The 20,220-nt window shown below is 36.4% G+C and overlaps 1 protein-coding gene across 4 annotated transcripts in view; it reads left to right on the forward strand.

Annotated features, from left to right (window-relative positions):
- ZNF277 (zinc finger protein 277) overlaps positions 1–20,220 on the forward strand; it is a 124,812-nt gene that overhangs the window by 50,170 nt on the left and 54,422 nt on the right. For 3 of the 4 annotated variants that reach the window (XR_003795276.1, XM_029233868.1, XM_029233869.1), the window contains exons 2-4: positions 11,090–11,291; positions 18,941–19,029; positions 19,297–19,379. Coding sequence is in view for 3 of the 4 variants with exons in the window: in XM_029233868.1 (XP_029089701.1) it covers positions 11,090–11,291; positions 18,941–19,029; positions 19,297–19,379 (374 nt within the window). In the remaining variant the exon portion in view is untranslated. The remainder of the gene's footprint in view (positions 1–11,089; positions 11,292–18,940; positions 19,030–19,296; positions 19,380–20,220) is intronic. The other variant, XM_029233870.1, reaches the window with a different exon arrangement.

A 20,220-nucleotide genomic window follows, 5' to 3' on the forward strand; every position in this document is an offset into this window, starting at 1 on the left:
GAGCGGCTAGGCCCGTGAGCCATGGCCGCTGAGCCTGCGCGTCTGGAGCCTGTGCTCCGCAACGGGAGAGGCAGCAATAATGAGAGGCCCGCGTACCGCCAAAACAAAACAAAACAAAACAAAAAACCAATCCAAAAATGAGCAGAAGACCTAAATAGACACTTCTCCAAAGAAGATACACAGATTGCCAACAAACACATGAAAGGGTGCTCAACATCACTAATCATTAGAGAAATGCAAATCAAAACTACAATGAAGTATCACCTCACACCAGTCAGAATGGCCATCATCAAAAAATCTACAAACAGTAAATGCTGGAGAGGGTGTGGAGAAAAGGGAACCCTCTTACACTGTTGGTAGAAATGTAAATTGATACAGCCACTATGGAGAACAGTATGGAGGTTCCTTAAAAAACTAAAAATAGAACTACCATACGACCCAGCAATCCCACTACTGGGCATATACCCTGAGAAAACCATAATTCAAAAAGAGTCATGTACCACAATGTTCATTGCAGCCCTATTTACAATATCCAGGACATGGAAGCAACCTAAGTGTCCATCAACAGATGAATGGATAAAGAAGATGTGGCACATATATACAATGGAATATTACTCAGCCATAAAAAGAAACGAAATTGAGTTATTTGCAGTGAGGTGGATGGACCTAGAGACTGCCATACAGAGTGAAGTAAGTCAGAAAGAGAAAAACAAATACCATATGCTAACATGTATATAGAATCTAAAAAAAAATGGTTCTGAAGAACTTAGGGGCAGGACAGGTATAAAGATGCAGACATATTAAAAAAAAAAAAGATGCAGACATAGAGAATGGACTTGAGGACACGGGGAGGGGGAAGGGTAAGCTGGGACAAAGTGAGAGAGTGACATGGACATATATACACTACCAAATGTAAAATGGATAGCTAGTGGGAAGCAGTTGCGTAACACAGGGAGATCAGCTCAGTGCTTTGTGGCCACCTAGAGGGGTGGGATAGAGAGGATGGGAGGGAGACACAAGAGGGAGGAGATATGGGGTTATAAGTATATGTATAGCTGATTCACTTTGTTATAAAGCAGAAACTAACACACCATTGTAAAGCAATTATACTCCAATAAAGATGTTAAAATAAATAAATAAAAATTTTTTAAAAATCATTGCCAAGGCCAATATTAGGAAGTTTTTTTCCTGTATTTTCTTCTAGGAGTTTTATAAGTTCAGGTTTTATATCTAAGTCTTTATTTTATTTTGAGTTGATTTTTTGTGTGTGGAATAAGGTAAGGGTCCAGTTTCATCTTTTACACGTGAATATCCAGTTTACCCAATAATAGTATTTTTTAATGAATGGTTGTTGAAAAAACTATCCTTTATTGCACTGTAGTCTTGGCATCTTTGTCAAAGGTCATTTGACACTATGTGTTTGGGTTTATTTCTGGGCTCTCTATTCTGTTCCTTGATCTATGTACATCTCTCATTAAGCGAGTACATACTGTTTTGACTACTGTAGCTTTGTAGGATGTTTTGAAATCAGGAAGTGGGAGACCTCTAGCTTTGTTCTTCTTTCTCAAGGTTGTTTTGGCTATTCACGGTCCTTTGTGTTTCCATATGAATTTTAATGTTTTTTTTTTCTATTTCTGCAAAAAAAAAAGCCAAAGGAATTTGATAGAAATTGCATTGAATCTGTAGATTGCTTTGGGTAGTTTGGACAATATAACATTTTACATCTTCCTGTCCATAAACATACGCTGTCTTTCCAATTATATTTGTATCTTTCATCAGTGTTTTGTAGTTTTCGGTGTACAAGTCTTTTTGCCTCTTTGGTTAAGTTTATTCCTACATATTTTATTCTTTTTGATACTATTGTAAATAGAATTGTCTTAATTTCCTTTTCAGAAAGTTCATTGTTGGTGTATAGGAACACAACTGATTTTTGTATGTTATTTGTCCTGCAACTTTACTGAATTTGTTTATTAGTTCTAAGCATTTTTTTCTGTGTGTGTATACTCTCTATAGTAATATAAGATCATGTAATCTGCAAACATAATTTTACTTCTTTTCTGATTTGGATGCCTTTTTTGTTTGTTTGTTTCTTGTTTGTTTGTTTCTTGCCTAATTTCTCTAGTTAGGACTTCCAGTATTATGTTGAATATAAATGGCAAGAGTGGGCATCCCTACCTTGTTCCTCATCTTAGAGGGAAAGTTTTCAGTTTTTAACAGTTGTAAATATTATGAGCTTTTTATATATATTGCCTTCATTATGTTGAGACAGTTTCCTTCTTTTTCTAGTTTGTTGTTGTTTTTATCATGAAAGGATGTTGAATTCTGTCAAATGCTTTTTTCCATCTTTTGAGGTGATCCTGTGATTTATGTCTTTCATTCTGTTAATGTGATGTATTATATTGATTGATTTTCATATGCTTAACCATTCTTGCATCCCAAGGATAAATTCCACTTGATTATGGTGTATGATCCTTGTAATGTGCTGTTGAATTTGGTTTGCTGGTATTTTGTTGAAGACTTTTGCATCTTTATACATTAGGGATATTAGTCTGTAATTTTCTTGTAGTGTCTGTCTCGCTTTGGTATCGTGGTAATGCTGGCCTCATAAAATGAGTTTGGAAGTGTTCCTTCCTCTTCAGTATTTTGGAGGAGTTTGAGAAGAATTGGCACTAATTCTTTAAGTGTTTGATAGAATTCTCCTGTGAAGCCATTTGTTCCTGGGCTTTTCTTTGTTGGGAGGTTTTTCATTACTGACTCAGTCTCCTTATGGTTACAGATTTTCTATTTCTTCAGTGATTCAGGTTTGGAATATTGTATGTTTCTAAGAATGTATCCATTTCTTCTAGGTTATCCAGTTTGTTGGAGTATAATTATTTATAGCAGCCCCTCATGATCCTTTGTATTTCTGTTATCAGTTATAATATCTCCCTCTTTCATTGCTGATTTTGAGTTTACCTTTTAAAAAAACACCCACTCTGGGCTTCCCTGGTGGCGCAGTGGTTGAGAGTCTGCCTGCCGATGCAGGGGACACGGGTTCGTGCCCCAGTTTGGGAAGATCCCACATGCCGCGGAGCGGCTGGGCCCGTGAGCCATGGCCGGTGAGCCTGTGCGTCCGGAGCCTGTGCTCCACAGCGGGAGAGGCCACAACAGTGAGAGGCCCGCGTACCACAAAAAAAAACAAAAAAAACAAAACCAACTCTTATTTTTGTTGATTTTTTTCTATATTTTTTCTATTCTCTATTTCATTTATTTCTGTCCCAATCTTGTTTGTTTCCTTCTGCTAAATTGGAGCTTGGTTTGCTCTTCTTTGACTAGTTCCTTGAGTTACAAAGTTTGTTTATGGGAGATCTTTTTTCCTTTTAACATACTCATTTACCACTATAAACTTCCCTGGTTTTCCTGCATACCACAGGTTTTGGTATCTTGTGTTTTCCTTTTGTTGAGACTTGTTTTGTGACTTAATATGTTGTGTTACTTCCTTGATTAAAGACCATCAGGATCTACTCACAACTTTAAAATTAAATATAAATCTTTGGCCTGGCGTTAAGGCTCACCAACATGTGATCCATCTACCTTTACAGCTTTTTCTTACTTAGACTCTAGCACTATTTGGACTATTTTGATTTTTTAACTACCCATATGTACTTGCTGGAATTCTTTACCATTTCAGGAATCCTCTGTGATGACTACCCTTTATTTCTCCAGTTTTAAGGGGTTTTTTTCCTCCCTATTCTAAGCCCTTGATTTATATGGTCAACTTCACATATGTTAACCTGTATTATAATTGTTTGTACAGTTGTCTCATATTTTCTTCTAGACTAACAATTTCTTCAGGATAGGTATTTTTATTAATAATCTTTGTATTTCTTTTAGTATCTAGAATTTACGTGATGCATAATAGGCATTCAATTTTTAAATGGTAAATATAATCAAAATTTTTCATCTTAGATCTTAAGACTTAGAAAGTGACTGAATAAAATGGTGCTTGCTCTACTTCTTTCTCTTATCTGTCACAGTCACATTTAGGAACTCATCAGTTGGCATGCTTTTTATTTAAGAATTTTTCAGTGTTAAAAAAATTGGGGGTAAATAAATGCATTCATAATCTCATTGTTTTGTATATTCTCTTTCAAACCTTGTACTTGCATTTGAGTGTATGTACATGTATGTTTATAATTGCCAGTTAGCAAATGCATAATGTTATATAGGATATGCCAGATATTATAGAACAGTTTTCATTTGCGTGACATTTAGGTTGTTTCCATTACTTTACTTTATAGGTGATGCTGTAATAAAGTTTTCATAGCTTTTTGCCTGTTAAATTAGCTCCTTTAATTTTCAAGCATGGGTTTATTAGGTTTAAGCGTTGACTATGTTTGTAACTGTTTTCATACCAGAGGAAGTGGCAAACTTTCCAGCTGTATAGATGAGTACTAATCCAGCACAGCCTCATCAGCAGTCTCAATGTGGTATTGAGACTATGTAACAATGCTGATCTAAGTCCATCCCCCAACCTTCCCACTTTTAGTAGGAGTATAGTAAATTAATCTTTTATATTTGGGGCCTCATTAATTTACAAGATGAATTATTAGCCCAGGGGTAATTAAATAAGGGTGTTATATTCTTACTCTGAATTTAAGAGATTGATAATGGTTAAAAAGACTAGACCTAGTCTTTGCAGTTTTCCAAATGCATCTGCTGGGGAGCCACTCTTAGAAATCAAAGAACTGACTTGTTTAGGAAGTAGAAGGCCATTTTTTGGTGTAAGAGCAAAATACTCTCAAGAATTCAGAAATAAAGTTACCTTCTTGGAGTTTAATTTTTAGAATAAAATCAACATATAATCAGTGAGATTGATTAGGCATTGAAATCCTATGGAAATATATGATATCTGTCAGATCAAAAGCTTAGAGAACAGGCCTGAAAATATTATCCAGACTTGTTAAAATACAGAAGTGAGCTATAATCAAATAAATTACACTAATATATATAAAGAACAAATGTAAAGGAAATGTTTACTTTGGAAACTAGAGTATGTTTACAGTGTTTTCAGAATTAAAACAGTAAAAACAAACAAAAACACTCCACCTATCTCGATATTCCAGTTTTTATGATAGATATCAGTTAGATGATCAAAGTGTGATGAGAGTAGCAACTAAATCAATTTTATCTGGGTTGAGTATATCACCAAATTACTGCTTCATTTTCACAGTTTCAGTAGTGGTGTGATGATAATGTGCAAAGCAGGTTGCAGGGACTTCTTTAAAGGGGAAATGATGTGTGAGGTGTTCTACAATTCCTTAGGATGGAATGCTGTAAAAGTTCTTATCAATTATTTGTTGATTTGGGCTTTTCTTCTCTCATTCAACTTAAGGGAGACAGAAACCTCAGTCTTCTTATTTTTTCTTCAAAGCACCAGCAGCCAGCTATTTGTTTGGCAGTAATGATATATTGCAAAGTCTAGAGCTGCCTATTTTAGCATATAGGTATATTATGAATTCATTACTGGTTTGTTCCCTAGATAGAACTTTGCTACTCAAAGTGTGGTTTGTGAATGAGTGAGCTGACAACATCTGGGAACTGAGACATGCAGAATTGCAGAATTTCAATCCTGTCTATCTCTTAGGCCAACTTTGTTAGTTCATATACTCCAAGAAGCACACACTAAGATGGAATTTGACGTTTAAGAGATTTGTTAGGGAAGACGCCAGAGGGAAAAAGGAGAGGTAGGTCTGACCTGTGTGAAGGAAAGAGGGAAAGGAGGGTTGTGTAGGAGCTCGGAGTACAGCACAGTTCTAAGCAAGTTTCTGGCAAGCCAGTGGGGAGTCCTCCAGCCAGTGTCCCATGTCAGTGAAGTTCCATCTCTCACAGGAATGAGTCTGCCTTGCTATTTCTGCTGCCTCCAATCATTTAATGAAAGCAGTGTATGGAAAGCTTGGCTTCAGTGCAAGTGGGATTTCAGAGCACAGCACCCAAGGCCTTCTTTGCATTATGGTCACAACAGCAAGACATTTGATTGGCACAGTTCCCTGGCCGCCACACCTACTGAATCAGGTGCATTTCAACAAAATCTCCAGGTGATTATATGAATATTAAGGTTTGAAAAGCACTACCCTAAAATAATAATTTGACACTTTGAGGATCTTACCCAGAGTCAGTAAAATTGTTTATAATCAGCATAGGATCTCCTCAAAAATTCAGCTCTTTCGGAGTGGTATTTTTTACAGTTCATTTGAACAGAGTTGCTGTTCAAAGTGAGAACTAGAGCAGATAATTTGTTGTTAATTTGTAACAAATGTGTGAAGCAGATTTTGAGCCAAAGCAGAATTTCCAAGATACTTTGCCTCTTTGCTGAAAGGAGCTAGATATAATTTACTTCCTTTGGCCTTTTAGAGTTCAAAGTTCTTGTAGCAAAGAATTACGTATTTCTGCGTCTGTTGTCTTTTTACCATGTGGTAAGATGTAGATATGATTCTTGTGGTGACAGCTGGAAATAAACTGTTAGATCTTACTGAGTTTCCTCTGCTGACACAGTGCTTAGCATTTGAGGGGCTCTCTCTAGGACAGACTACACTATAAAGTTAGCTTTGCCACAAGGCATTGTCACCTAACTTACGGATTTTTCCATGAGTCCAAGGTATCCACACTCTGGTATATATATGATCAGGAGACCCACAGTCCCCATGTGATCATCCTCTGAACCACTGATTCCCAGGCTTCAGTGTAGAGACTACTGCTTGGTAAAAATTACAGTTCCTCTGTCTACAATAAGGTCTTGAAATCAGTACTTTTAAAAAGCCTCCCAGGTGATGAAACTTAATTTGGAAGTCACTGCTCTAAAGTAAAATATATACAGAGGATTGGGGTCTATCCCACAGAAACATCCTCAGATGGAGTGGTTATAACTGACTCAGCATTCCAAATGATGCTTGTTCCTTGTTTACTAGAGAGTATCTTTACATGAAAAATTAAAAATAATTTTGAAATCCCTAATTAAAGATGAAATACTTTTATTACACTCAATAGTATTTATTGTTATCTCAGAATTCAATGTAATTTTTACATCATTATTTATTAATTAGCAGTGTGCCTGTTAACACCAAGGCTCACAGGACTGAATATCTGGCTATAATTATAGTTGGACTACTCTCAATCCTGGGCAGAGAAAGTTCTCCTAAAGACAGACAGCCACAGGTGTTCCCTAAAATAGAATTTACCTAGAAACTGAGTTAAAGGTGTAACTCTAGTTGTAAGTACCTCTGGTCCATTTTTCATTCTTTTATTTCTTTGTTCAGCAAACACTTGTGAAATACAATCTATGTTTCAGGCACTGTATAATCGATACCAGAGACCTGAAAATAAGTAAGACTTAGTCCTTGACCTTGAGGAATTCACTAGACTACCCTAGTGGCAGAGATATATGTGAAAACAATTAATTACAACAGAGATATTTGTATTGTTGAGCATGGAGAGATGGAGTAGGTCAAGCCCACAAACAGCTGTGGGGCGAAGGTGGGGGGACAGAGTGAGGGACAGCTGGCAAACACAAAGAATAGCACAGGTGCATCGCATGAGACACCAGTTACTGCTGCCTTTGTCCACAAGCCCTGTCAGGAATATCTAAATTCTGAGCAGATCACCTGAGCTATCTAAAACTTAACTCATTATCCATCCCTCTCAGAAAACAAAAATCCTGCTTCTCTACATGTATTTCTAGATTTGTGACTGGTACCCCCATTCATACAGTCTTTCCAGCCAGAAACCTGGGAGTCTTCCTCATCTCCTTTTTCTTTACTCCCTGTGGCCAGCCATTAATCAGGAACTGTCAGTTTCATCTTTGTAGCCTCTTCTCTATTCCTCTCTTCTAAGCACTGCTAACATTGCTGCGTCAGACAAGCTCTCAAACTTGGACATCTGCAGTAGTCTCCTAACTGGTCGGTCTCCCCATCTTTAGACTTGTCCTCTTTCCAATCCATTCTCCCCATATCAGTTTAAAACAGGAGAGACCCTTCCTATAAGGAAAAGTCTAAACTCCTTAGAGTTAGGTATAGGTTGAGAGTGCAAATGCTTGAGCCGAACTGCTTGGATTCAAATCCTGACTCGACCACTTACTAGCTATCTGAAGGGCAAGTCACTTAGCCTTTCAGTGACTAAGTTTCCTCAACTGTAAAATAAGAGTAGAAATTGACTCTCTGTCATAGGATTACCGTAAGGGTTAATTGAATTAATACTGTACCTGTAAAGTGCTTAACAATGCCTGGCGCAAAGTAAACACATTGATGGTGGGTACTCATGGTAGGATAATAATGCACAGTATTTGTGCCAAGTAAATAAAGATGACCAGGACTCACCTTGTCTTCCAGAGACTAACAGTCTGAAGGTGAACAGATTACTTCTTATGATCAATGCTGTTATAAATTTGAACACAGTGCTAAATGATTATGGAATCAGGAGAAAATTGTAGAACGTTGTGATCTAAAAATGTTTTTTTCTATTAATTTTTTTTATTTTATGGATGTATAGCAACTCAAGTTCCCAAATACAACTTAGTACCTCTCAAACCACAAGTTCCTCATACATGAAATCTGTAGATTCATGATTTTGTTCCTGTATACCCTTACAGTGACAGTAAGCAATTTGGTTCTAGTATGTGTGAACATTTAGGTCCCTTCTCTGAGGAATAATTTGAAAAAAGAGAAACTGGCATTGAACAAACAAAAGGGAAGAGACATGAGCCACAGAAGAATAGTAGAGTTTGCAGTAAAGTCTCAGGAAAGAAGACAATGGTAGAGTACCCAGTGGTTTTGAAGGATGTGGGCTACTGAGGTTTAAGAGTTGCTGGTGGAGGTGGTATGGGGGAGGCTGCAGGACACGGCAGAATGCATATAAATTTAGTATGACTTACAAGTACATATGAATTCAAAACAGCACTGAACATAGTTTAAACAAGAAACACAGTTGAGGAATTGCCTTTTGGGGTTGGAGGCAGAAAAATGTAGTGTTTGAATTTAGGCTCAAATTAGTAAGTTTAGGCCATTTACTAACACTGTGACTTGGGGAAATTATTTAACTTTTCTAAGTCTCAATTCTCATCTGGAAGATGGAGGTTGTAATAGTACTAATCGAATAAGGTAGTTAGGGTTAATTGAGAAAGTGCCCTAAAACACTTTGCTGGTAATTTACAAATAGCAAACACCTAGTAAGGTTAGTTCTTGCTGTTGGTGGTGATTATTAATATAGTGTTTGCTTTCTTCAGTTAAGAAAAATGAATTTACAGATGCCTCAGTCAAATTTGGGAAGAAGAATATAGTACAGTACTTGTTATTTCCTAGATGGCAGGTAATGTTACTAACGTTTATTTAGAATATGCTGCCTTTTGTTTTCCTATTCTAGGGAACGTAAAATATTATTACAGAGTTTCATGAGTACATCACTTACCTTTTTCCCCATCCTATTTTTCACATGCAGGTTTAAGTTCCTGCAGAACTTAACCTATAACTGAAAAATATATCCTGCAACTAAAGAGCTATAGCATTCCAGAACTTGATTTCATTACCTAATTTAATGAATATAATAATGGGTAACACACCAGTCTTACTAATAGTGCTTCTAAAGTGCTTAAATATTTTTAATACTCTCCCTATTGTCATGTGTACCCTGTTTTCTTCTTTCCAGGTATTTAATAATTTTAGGTAACTAAGATAAACAGTTTGATTTAGCATACTTTATTATGAGTGATGTATTAGAGGACATCCCGTATGGGACATGTTCCCTCTCCAGCTCACTTAGGTGACTGCTGTATCCCCATGTTCCCATAAATCCTATACATTCTCTCTCTCTCTTTATCCTTTTAACTTATCTTTACCTTCAAACAAATTTCAAGCACTTAGGCCTTGATGGTAAGAATAGTGTCATGCAAAGTCAAGCAGGAAAAAACTCAGTAGATACTCAGCTAATTTTTGTTAAGTGAGTGAATGAGTGCTGCCCTCTTACATCATTTATCCAGTTCTTAGGCCATGGTCAGCAGTGTACCAGTAACTGATTCAATTAATTATTCAATTAAGAAGGCCTTTAAAAATAGGTAAAGTAAAATACAAATAAGGAGTAAAATTTAACAGTAGAATTAATAGTAACCTAATTCCAAAGATTGCTGTCTGTGAAATAGCTGTCTTTCTTTCCAAAGAAGGTCTCCTGCCCTTCCTCAGATGCCAAATGCCTTACGCTAGTTACCTTGTTGCTGACTACTCAGTAGCCTGCATAAGGTGACAGGTCCAGCCTTCCACCCTAGAAGACTGAAGAGGACTCCTGACACAACTGGCTATAGTTTGAGGCCCTGAATTCAGAGCTGTAGACCTTACATACTTCAACTCTTAAGGATACTATAGGTGATGTTAGGAAAAGGAATAGTGTAGACAAGAAAAATGTTTAGCATGTATGTCTAGTAATTGAGCATTCATCTCTTTGTTTGCAAGAACTTGAATTATGATACATAATTATATAATCAAATGATAGATATAAATCAACATCAAAAATTGCCACCTGGGCCACGCAGCACATGCTGTGTTAACCCAATATGAGACCTGTCTTCTTCGCACATGACAAATAATCAGAAACAGGAAAGAGTTTGCAGGTGTAACAGGAAGCAGCTTAAAAGATTGTCCTGGCATCACCTGTAGCCTCAATATATACCATTTGCCTCCCAGCGTGATGACTTTCAGCCATAGGTCACAAATGGGCCTTAGAACCTTAACCCAGTGTGTTGCAGCCTTCCCCCTCCAGGTACCCCTAGATTTGCTGCCATTGGCCGGTATCCAAGAAGAAGGCTTGAACAGCTGTCCTGACAAGTGGGTTTTCCCAATTCAAGCTGGCAAATGGGGAGTTTGAGCTGCTTTGTTATACTCCCTGCCTCTGGGTTACAGAAGCTATTTAAAATTGTAATAAAGTATCCTGCTCTCTGGTACTGTGTATTTTCTTTTTTGGAATTATGTAAATATCTTTAGGATCCTTTTAATGCAGGAGGTGAGAAATCATCCTTCTAAAGAGAGTGGATTTCAGCTTTTTTTTTTCTTTTTCTTTTTGTCTCTCCCAGACAGTAAGGATTGTATCCTGGAGCCGCTTTCCCTGCCAGAAAATCCAGGTGGCACCACCAGTTTAGAAGGTTCTCCATCTGTGCCTTGTATTTTCTGTGAAGAACATTTTCTTATAGATGAACAAGACAAACTTCTGAAGCACATGATCATTGAACATAAGACTGTCATAGCTGATGTTAAGTTGGTTGCTGATTTCCAAAGGTAAATTTTGTTTTTATCCATAAAAGAATTGTTTATTATTTCTTAAAGGAAAGGCATAGCATATATAAAATTATTCCTATAGAAATATGAAAATTCATATTATCAGGTTTCACCTTAGTCTTTTTTAAACTTTGTACTTATTTGCCTTCATGAGTGTGTAAGTTATGTTTGAAAATGTCACATACCTTTGCATGTCCTACAAATTCTGGAAGCAGACCAACTTTCCGAAGAGTCAATAATATTCCCTTTACCACATTCCATGAAATTTTGGACATTGTTGATCTCTATCAGATTGATGTTCTTTCCATGTTTCAGGACATATGCATTCTCCAGCTAAGTGAGTTCTTCCAGAAAGGTGAGAATAGACTTGGTAAAAGGCCACCCAAAGGGCAGTTTTGGGGGAAAGAGATACTTGGAGCCTTTTAAGCCAAAAGCTTATCATCCAAACACCTGTCAGCTTAAATGCTGTTATATGGTTGAAAACCAGGAAAATATTGAGTCTTTCAACAAGGCAGAGGGCTATAAGAGTAGACAGCAATTAAGGTCAGTGACTGAGGTACTTAGAGGAAGAGGATAAAGAGTAGATGTGAGTAGTTGAAGAACTGCCAACATTGGGCATGTGTGAAATGTAGGAACCTGACCTATACAACCAGGCCCCCAAAGTGAGCTAATTATAGTCACTAATTCTAGACTAATTCTTGGTAGTGATTGTCTAAGAGAAATGCCTTCTCTTAAGCAGATATAGTGGAGTAGTTATGTACAGGTCATTATTAGTTGAAATTTGGAATCATTTTCCATATAAACAATATCAGTGTAGTTAACTGGCTTTGTATAGTTACTGAAAGCACATATTTTGGTATATCTGGTAGGGTCCCATTTTGAGATGTTCTGCATTGATTTCCCTACAAAACGTTAGAGTAGCCCAGATATTACAAAATCCCTGCATCTAAACTCTGTATCTCCCAGACCACATTATTCTTAGCAAGCAACTTGTTTCTTAGAATGGGTTTTGCAAGCAACAAGCTGTATTATTAAGAGTGGACTGTGAAACCTGGAAGGCCTAGGATTGAATGCAGACTCGGTGACTTTCTTTACCACATGGTTCCAGCAAGCTACTTACCACTCTAAGCATCAGTTTTCTCATCTATAGAATGGGGGTAACACCAGCCCTCATAATATTATTGAGCATTATATAAAACAGGGCATGTATAGCACCAGTGTCTGAGATATCTTTTATACACAATAAATGGTAGCCAAATTTTTAATTATATTTTGATTACAAAAGATATATTTGAAGTCTTAGCTTCCTGCAACGGTAGCTTAAGATTTCAATAGGCATTTATGCTGGTCTGAAGACCTAATTATCATTTGTAAAATTTGTTTTGAGAAATTTTCATTTAAGTTTCTAAGTACTCTAAACTTCTAGAATGGCAGTTTGTTTTTAAGGACAAATAGCCACAGTGCTCAAAGGGGCAATATTAGCTATTCTCTAGCCCTTCTTGGCCTTCTCAGATGCATAGCACCAATAATGAATGTCTGCTGTGTGCTGTCTCTGTTATGGCCCCTTATATCCATCCACTCAGCATTGCTACTTGTGAGCAGACTTTGGGGCTGTATGGTTAGGGGGCAGAGATAGAATAGGGAAGGAGAGTTATATGAACAATATATGCCACCAACTACTGGAATAAACTAATTCTTACATGCCTTCAGAGGAAACACTCTGTGCTTCTCATTCTCATTCATTATTCTTTATTTTCAATTAAAATTTGTATATGTATATACACATGTGTGTGTGTTGGGAGTATTCTGGGAGTTTTCTCTTATATGATACCTAGTTATAGGTGGTCAGATCTGTCGATTTTGTTTTAGACATTTCTTAGGCTAGAGAGCTTTGAATTCTTCTCTTATTCAAATAACCATTGACAGGACTATCAAAAGAGTTATTCTTTTATAAATTTCCTATCACTTGGCCTTTCTTTGATGTAAAACTTTTTTTTTTTTTTTACTCTTTTTTACCACATAAATGCAAATTCTCCCTCAGGAATTGCAGAAAAATATGATGATCAACCAGTGATAATTGAGTAATGTTAAGATTTTCTTTGTCTTCTTCTAAAATCTGTGAGAAATGTCTGAATCAGTTCGTATTTTATCCTTTGTACTTATGTATGATGGCTAAGTGGCTATATTTGTACTAATCAATCTCTTTTATCATTGTTGTCAATCTCATCTGTATGTGGGCAGGAAAATCATTATTTACTAGGTCTCAGGGCTTAGGAGTTAATAATTAAATATTGAGATCAATCACACTATAAATGCAGTTATGTAATAAAATGGATGCTTTAATTAAAAAGAAAAAGATGCATGTCTGATATAAGTGCTTTCTAAATGAAGTGTGTAGTTAATATGTACTTTAAATTTGGAAACCTAGATTTTCCTTGTCAACTCTCCTCCTAATTAAATAGAAGTTTCACCCTCAGGAAGTAAAAATGTGATTAATTCACACTGACCAGGAATGGATATGGCTAAACTTTGTTATTTTTAAATACCATTTAATATATTAACAATGTTGTGTTAGTTTCAGGTGTACAGCAGAGAGATTCAGTTATACATATACAAGTATCTATTCTTTTTCAAATTCTTTTCCCATTTAGGTTCCACAAGGACCTACTGTATATAGCACAGGGAACTCTGCTCAATATTATGTAACAACCTATGTGACTTTTTCTTAGCAGTTATTGAGGGGAGGGAGGGATAGTGAGAGGTTCAATTGGCATGAGTTAATTCACTCAGAACTTCTTTATAGGTTGAATAATTCTTATATATATATAAAACTTTTCAGAGAGGAGTTGTTGCTTCTGAGTACAATAAGTAATAAAGACGATAAATAATAGATAAGAGATGGACTTACCTTGTCCTTTGTAAGAAATAAGCTCTAAAGTTTCCGTTTAAATATATTTAACATTTTCTTTATTGGAACAAAGTAACAGTAAAATTTTCTCAGAGCAAATAAAACAAAAGTAAAAGTCTCTCCTTTGAGCCGTTTATTAACATAGTTATTTATACTGAGCTACTTGCTAGCTTTATTCAGTAGATAAAATTTTTCCAGAAGAAAAATGTTAACTCCTTAATTCTTGCCCCTTTCTATATTAGAGTCCACTCATTCAGTGCTACTTAATTAATGACTATATCTCAAATCTTTATGCTTCTGTCAATAAGCACGCCAGTTACAATGGGGAGCTGGGCAGGCAAGATGATATTACTACAAGGATTTCTTGTGAGATGTGATTAAAGTTCTTTTAAAAGAAGGTATTTGCTGGTGACCTAATAATTACTTTTATGGCTTTTTAATAAAATATGAAATGCTGTGATAACTGTCCTCCAATTAAAGGGTTCATACCACATATTATTTCTTGGCTTCCTTTATATATTGAGTGGTTGCTTTAAACAAACTAAAGAAGTAGGAAAAAATGAAGAAGTACTAAGTGATACCTTAACATGGAACAATAAATTTTAGTGGGTGGGAAAAAATGCCACCAGTGCATGTATTGAACATCTGCTATCTTTAAAACATCTCTCAATTGAATACAATTTATCTGAATGCTTTTACCAACCACAGGGAAATGGACATATTGATACCTCTTAATTTTAATTATAAACTAAAAAAGTGCTATTGTGTGATAACTAGGATACATCTTAAATTTAGACTTAGGTCAAAAGTTTGTTGCAATTCAGATCTATTTATATAGTATACCACAATAAGATATGATACATAATTGTATATGTTTAAGTTATATGGTAGTTTATGATTATATTTTGCTTTTGTAACATGATTCTTTTTCCCTTTGATGTTATTGTCACCCAGCCTTTGGTCAGGAGGAGACCACTCAGATGACACCTTTGTGCCTATTGGACTGGCCTACTACCTGCTTTATCCTTCTTCCCCCAGAAGCTACCTAACAACATCTCAGAGATGCTCTTAGAGATGGTGTCTGAAAAACATCCTTTCCAGAATTCATGACCACTTGTTCATGGAGCAATAAAATAGCTTTTAACCAATGTAAAGACTACCAGACATGAGCATATAACAGTATCTTCTCTCTCTTCATCCCATTGGACGCCTTAACTATTTGAAGAGGGTAACTGAAGTTTTGTCAGACAGAATCTCCCCATGATTTTAAGTCAGCCGATGTTAGTAATCACTTCCCTTGTGCCTACCACACTGAGGTAAACTGTGATACAAAACAAATACGTGATGTGAGCCTTCTCTTCAAAGATCAAGGAGAAAAGGACTCAACATGGAAGTCCTTAGAGACTAAGAGCCATTGACTTTTGGAATCAGGACATCAGCGGAATCAGTGCCTCTGTAGGTACTGTACCTTTTGCTTAGTCAAGCAGTTCCAATTCAACAGTCCCAAACAGCTGGTGTCAACTTTCAACACTTGGGCAGGAAGTTAGGAGCAGTTCAGACCAAGAGCTGCTTTTAGGTAATATGCTTTTCAGAAAGGGAAGACCTTCCCTCTCCCCTCAGACTTCATGTCTGTACTTCAGTTTTGCCATGTGAAAAAGCATTCTCCTTGGTCTCTAAGGAAGAAAATTCTTCAAGTATCCATTACAACTGTAATTCTGGAGGCTTTCTCCTGTTTCTGCCTTTTTCTGAAATTCTTGTGTAGATTGGTCCTCACGTGACATGAGAGGCATTGTGTTGTAGGAGACTTGAGTTTGGATTTGGAGACAACAGATCCCAATTCTAACATTCTAATTGTGTGACCTTGGGCAGGTAGGGTCTCAGTAATGGTAGCTGCTAGTAACTGATATCCTTCTGATCACCGTCATCATCATCACTCTACTCTTCCCCGCCTCAGCCACTTGTGTGTGCCCTCTGACACTACTCATATAACTATTTTAATTTGCTCATTAAATGCTTGATGAAACGTTATCATTGTTGTTTTTGTTGTTGTTTTAGATACCAGTATTTCTCTGGAATAACAAATTCTTTACTACTTTAATCTTATCTAAATATGTTACTTTTTCTTATAATAATAACTTTCATTTATTAAACACCCAGCATGGTGGACACTGCTTTACATGTGTTATCCTGTTTAATTATCAACAATCCATTTTGCAAATGAGTAAGCTGAGTGTCAGAAAGGTTAAAAAATCTTTTAATTCAGGTTCATATCTCTGAATGCAAAGTCCCTGCTTCTCTCTTCCCTGTTGCCTGCAGGGCTGGTGGAGTCAGTTAATAAAACGTCAGCCACAAGGGTTGGCCCATCATCTTAATTTAAAAAGCACAACTACTTCTAGCTCAAGATCTGTGCAGATAAGAGACTCTTATTGTGTTGACTCTGTTAAAGAATTAGTCAGTGACAATTCAAAGGCCAGTCTGGTCACTAGTATCTGCTCTTACCAGGTCATCTGCTTCATGTAATTTTTTACATGTAATTATCACTGCCTTTTAACGAACTGTAGGCTCATAGTGGAAATAATATAAAGGGCTGACAACAACTATTCTGTTTTCTCCAGAGGGTGGCACCCACAGAGCCTTCAGTGGAGTAGTAATCAAGAGTGATGAACCTCTCCTTGGTGTGTTCTAGTGGTAGCCATGAGGAAACTCCAGATAAAACTTGACTCCCTTTTCTTTCTGTTTCCCCTGGAGGGGAAGGAAAAGCAACTAGTGGGGAATGGAAAAGAGGAGAATAACACTAACTGTGTAAGATAACTGGGGAGTGGAGGGTGCTGAAGCTGGCCAGCATGGCAAAGGGAATAACGTGTCAGCCTTTTGTAGGTGCTTTTCCTCTTTTTGTGTACTCTGATGGACCTGAAATGCCTTCAGCTCTGATACTTCTAATGTGGGAGCCAGGGAGCTAGACATAGGGTCATGGTTCATCATTTATAGTATTTATGGTTTGAGACTGAGCTGGAGCCTCAGATACATCATTTTCAGATCTCTTAAAATAAGGTCTAGCACTGTTTTATAAGGAAAGAGTTCTACCCCTTCTTACCCGTCCAGGTTGCCAGCATGGTTATACATGAGAAGGAAGAGCTAAAGCATGTGGTTCTATTGTTATACATTATTCTTTTACTTCTTTTTTTTTTTGGTAAATTTACTTATTTTTATTTATTTTTGGTTGCATTGGGTCTTTGCTGCTGTGCGCGGGCTTTCTCTAGTTGCGGCGAGTGGGGGCTACTCTTGGCTGCGGTGTGCGGGCTTCTCATTGCGGTGGCTTCTCTTTTTGTGGAGCACGGGCTGTAGGCGCACGGGCTTCAGTAGTTGTCGCACGCGGGCTCAGTAGTTATGGCACACGGGCTTAGTTGCTCCACAGCATGTGGGATCTTCCCAGACCAGGGCTCGAAACCGTGTGCCCTGCATTGGCAGGCGGATTCTTTACCACTGCACCACCAGGGAAGCCCATCTTTTACTTCTTTTACTTATATATTCTATATTCAGTGTTGTCATCCATTTATATTTTATGTTAGCTCATGTCACGTTTCTCTCTTTCTCTCAGACCTCTCTCCCGGCACATTTTTTTTTTCCTAATGTATAATGAATGCCCTTTCTATAGAGCACCATGGGTTGGGAAAATAAGAAAAAGAGAGATTAAAAAGGAGTCAAAATATTGGGAGCTGGAGAACTACTTAGAGAACCTTACAGGAATCTTCAAATGCTCTTCTACCTCTTTAAAACATTTAGTGTGAACCTACTATGTGCAGGACACAGGTGCTATATCAAGCCATTTAAATATACTCTTTCTGTGTGCTTTGTCTGTTTAACTAAGTTCCATCTCTTGTGCAGGTTTTGATCCTTTGTTGTAAGTTTCCTTTTTTATCCATCAACATGTAGCCTGATAAATTGTCAACTGCAGAGTCAACCTTTCCATTTCCTTTTTCCCCCTTGAAGCAGATCACATTCTCTTCTTCTTCTTCTTTGATAAATGAAATTGTAATTGTCAATATAAATCTTGTTAGATAAATGGAAAGATGAACAGCTTGTTGAATCCTGTCATCTTACTCCCTCTTTCATCAAATAATGCAGGTCTGGGTGTTATGCTTTGCTTTTACATATAGCCAGTGTCCTTCTTCTAACTCAGCTCATTAGATACAGGAATTGCAAGCTTGGCTGTTTTTCTAAAAGCTAAATTTCAGACACAGTGTGGACGTATGGAATTGTTCTATCTTGTTATATAGATATTGAATTTAGACTGACTTCTCATTGCATTATCATGATCTGTTCTTTTGATGTATAAGATAACCACCTAACTTTCAATTTATTGGAAAATGTGTGATAAAGCCTATTTAATCATTGTTGCATTTTAAATTCATATAAACTTAGATGTGATTTCAAAAAAACTTCATTATCACATAAAAATAATTCATTTTAATTTTTCCATATGTCTCTTTATTGAATTTGGGGATGGTAAAATTTAATCATTTTCATGCCTTTACAAGGTAATGTCATTTCATTAAATATTTATTTCATATTTCTACAATGCTCTGCTGCCTTTCTATTTACAAATTTTCTAGCTAGAAGTTTTCAGTCAACATTTGATTTATTGCTTTAGGGTAATTAAATGTTCTTATAAAATCCTATCATTCTAAAGTAAGTAGGGTATTGAGTCTTCTCACCATTCTTTGTTTTTGATTGTTCTAAGGTACATTTCATATTGGAGGAAAAGGTTCACTGAACAGCCCATTACAGATTTTTGTAGTGTGATAAGAATCAATTCCACAGCTCCATTTGGTAAGTGTACATCTTGACTACCATCTTTTCCCTGCAATCCAAAAATTCAAAGGAATAATCTTTCTTAAATTATAATTCTCTAAAATAGTAGCTAAAATTAAATTGCTCTGTTCATGTTGTATAACTTCAGTAAAGCTAAAACAGAACTATATACCAGAAGAGAGATCGTCATAGACATAGATAGATATATTTCTCTTAAGAAAGATAAATTTTTTTTCAAAAAATGATAAATATCATTTCTTATTTATTTTCCTGATCTCTCAACAGAAGAACAAGACAATTATTTTTTGCTGTGTGATGTTTTACCAGAAGATAGAATACTTAGAGAAGAACTTCAGAAGCAGAGACTGGTAAGAGTTATTTTAAAGAATGAGCAGTGTGTTGGAAACACATACAAAATCATTTTTGTTATTGCCCTTTTTTGTTTGTTTTTATTCTGGAAACTTTCAAACATACACAAAGAGGAGATAATACATAAAGATCTTAAAACAGGAAAGGTAGACACTTGATTGAAGATTAAAGCATTTCATGTTAAAAATGCAGAGAGAATTTTTGGCTTTGTTTTGCTTCCTGGATTATCTCTAAAATAACAACAGAGCTTACACATTTTAGTGTAATTTTAGCTGCCTGACACATGCTAGGGTTCAGCAATCGTGGAAGAATGCCCTCAGCTAAAATTGAGTTGAATTGATTAACTTTTCTTCTCCCCCTGGAATGTGCTATGCACTAGCACTTCTTTTGTTCCCCTTTATGAATTAAGCAAATAGTTTGATCATAATAGTCTTTCTCATTTTCAGCCTTAACGATAAGGAAGCTGATTTGAAAATCTCAGCATCTTTAGTCTTTTAAAAAGATAACAGCATATACAGGTGTGAAAATTTTCATTTTCAGAAGTTGAACAGAAATTGGTTAATTTTTTGAAGTTAGTAATTTTATTTAAAAGTATCCAGTTTTCCATTATTTGTCACTAAATCTCAACTATTACTTGAAAATGACTTGCTCTTCCTTTAGTGGTTACTTATAAGTGTTCCCTGTATCTTTGGACTTGGCTAGATATGTTGTGAAAGAAAACTATGATTTCAGTGTTTCTGCTAAATCCTCAAGAGATCTAGGAGGAAAATAAATCCTGTCTACCAAAGTCGTAAGATTTGAGAAAGTCCCCTGAAGCACATTATATTATGTAAACATGAG

This window comes from Monodon monoceros, unplaced genomic scaffold, assembly GCF_005190385.1.
Source record: "Monodon monoceros isolate NGI ecotype Baffin Bay Population unplaced genomic scaffold, NGI_Narwhal_1 Super_Scaffold_2, whole genome shotgun sequence".
Classification (NCBI taxonomy): domain Eukaryota; kingdom Metazoa; phylum Chordata; class Mammalia; order Artiodactyla; family Monodontidae; genus Monodon; species Monodon monoceros.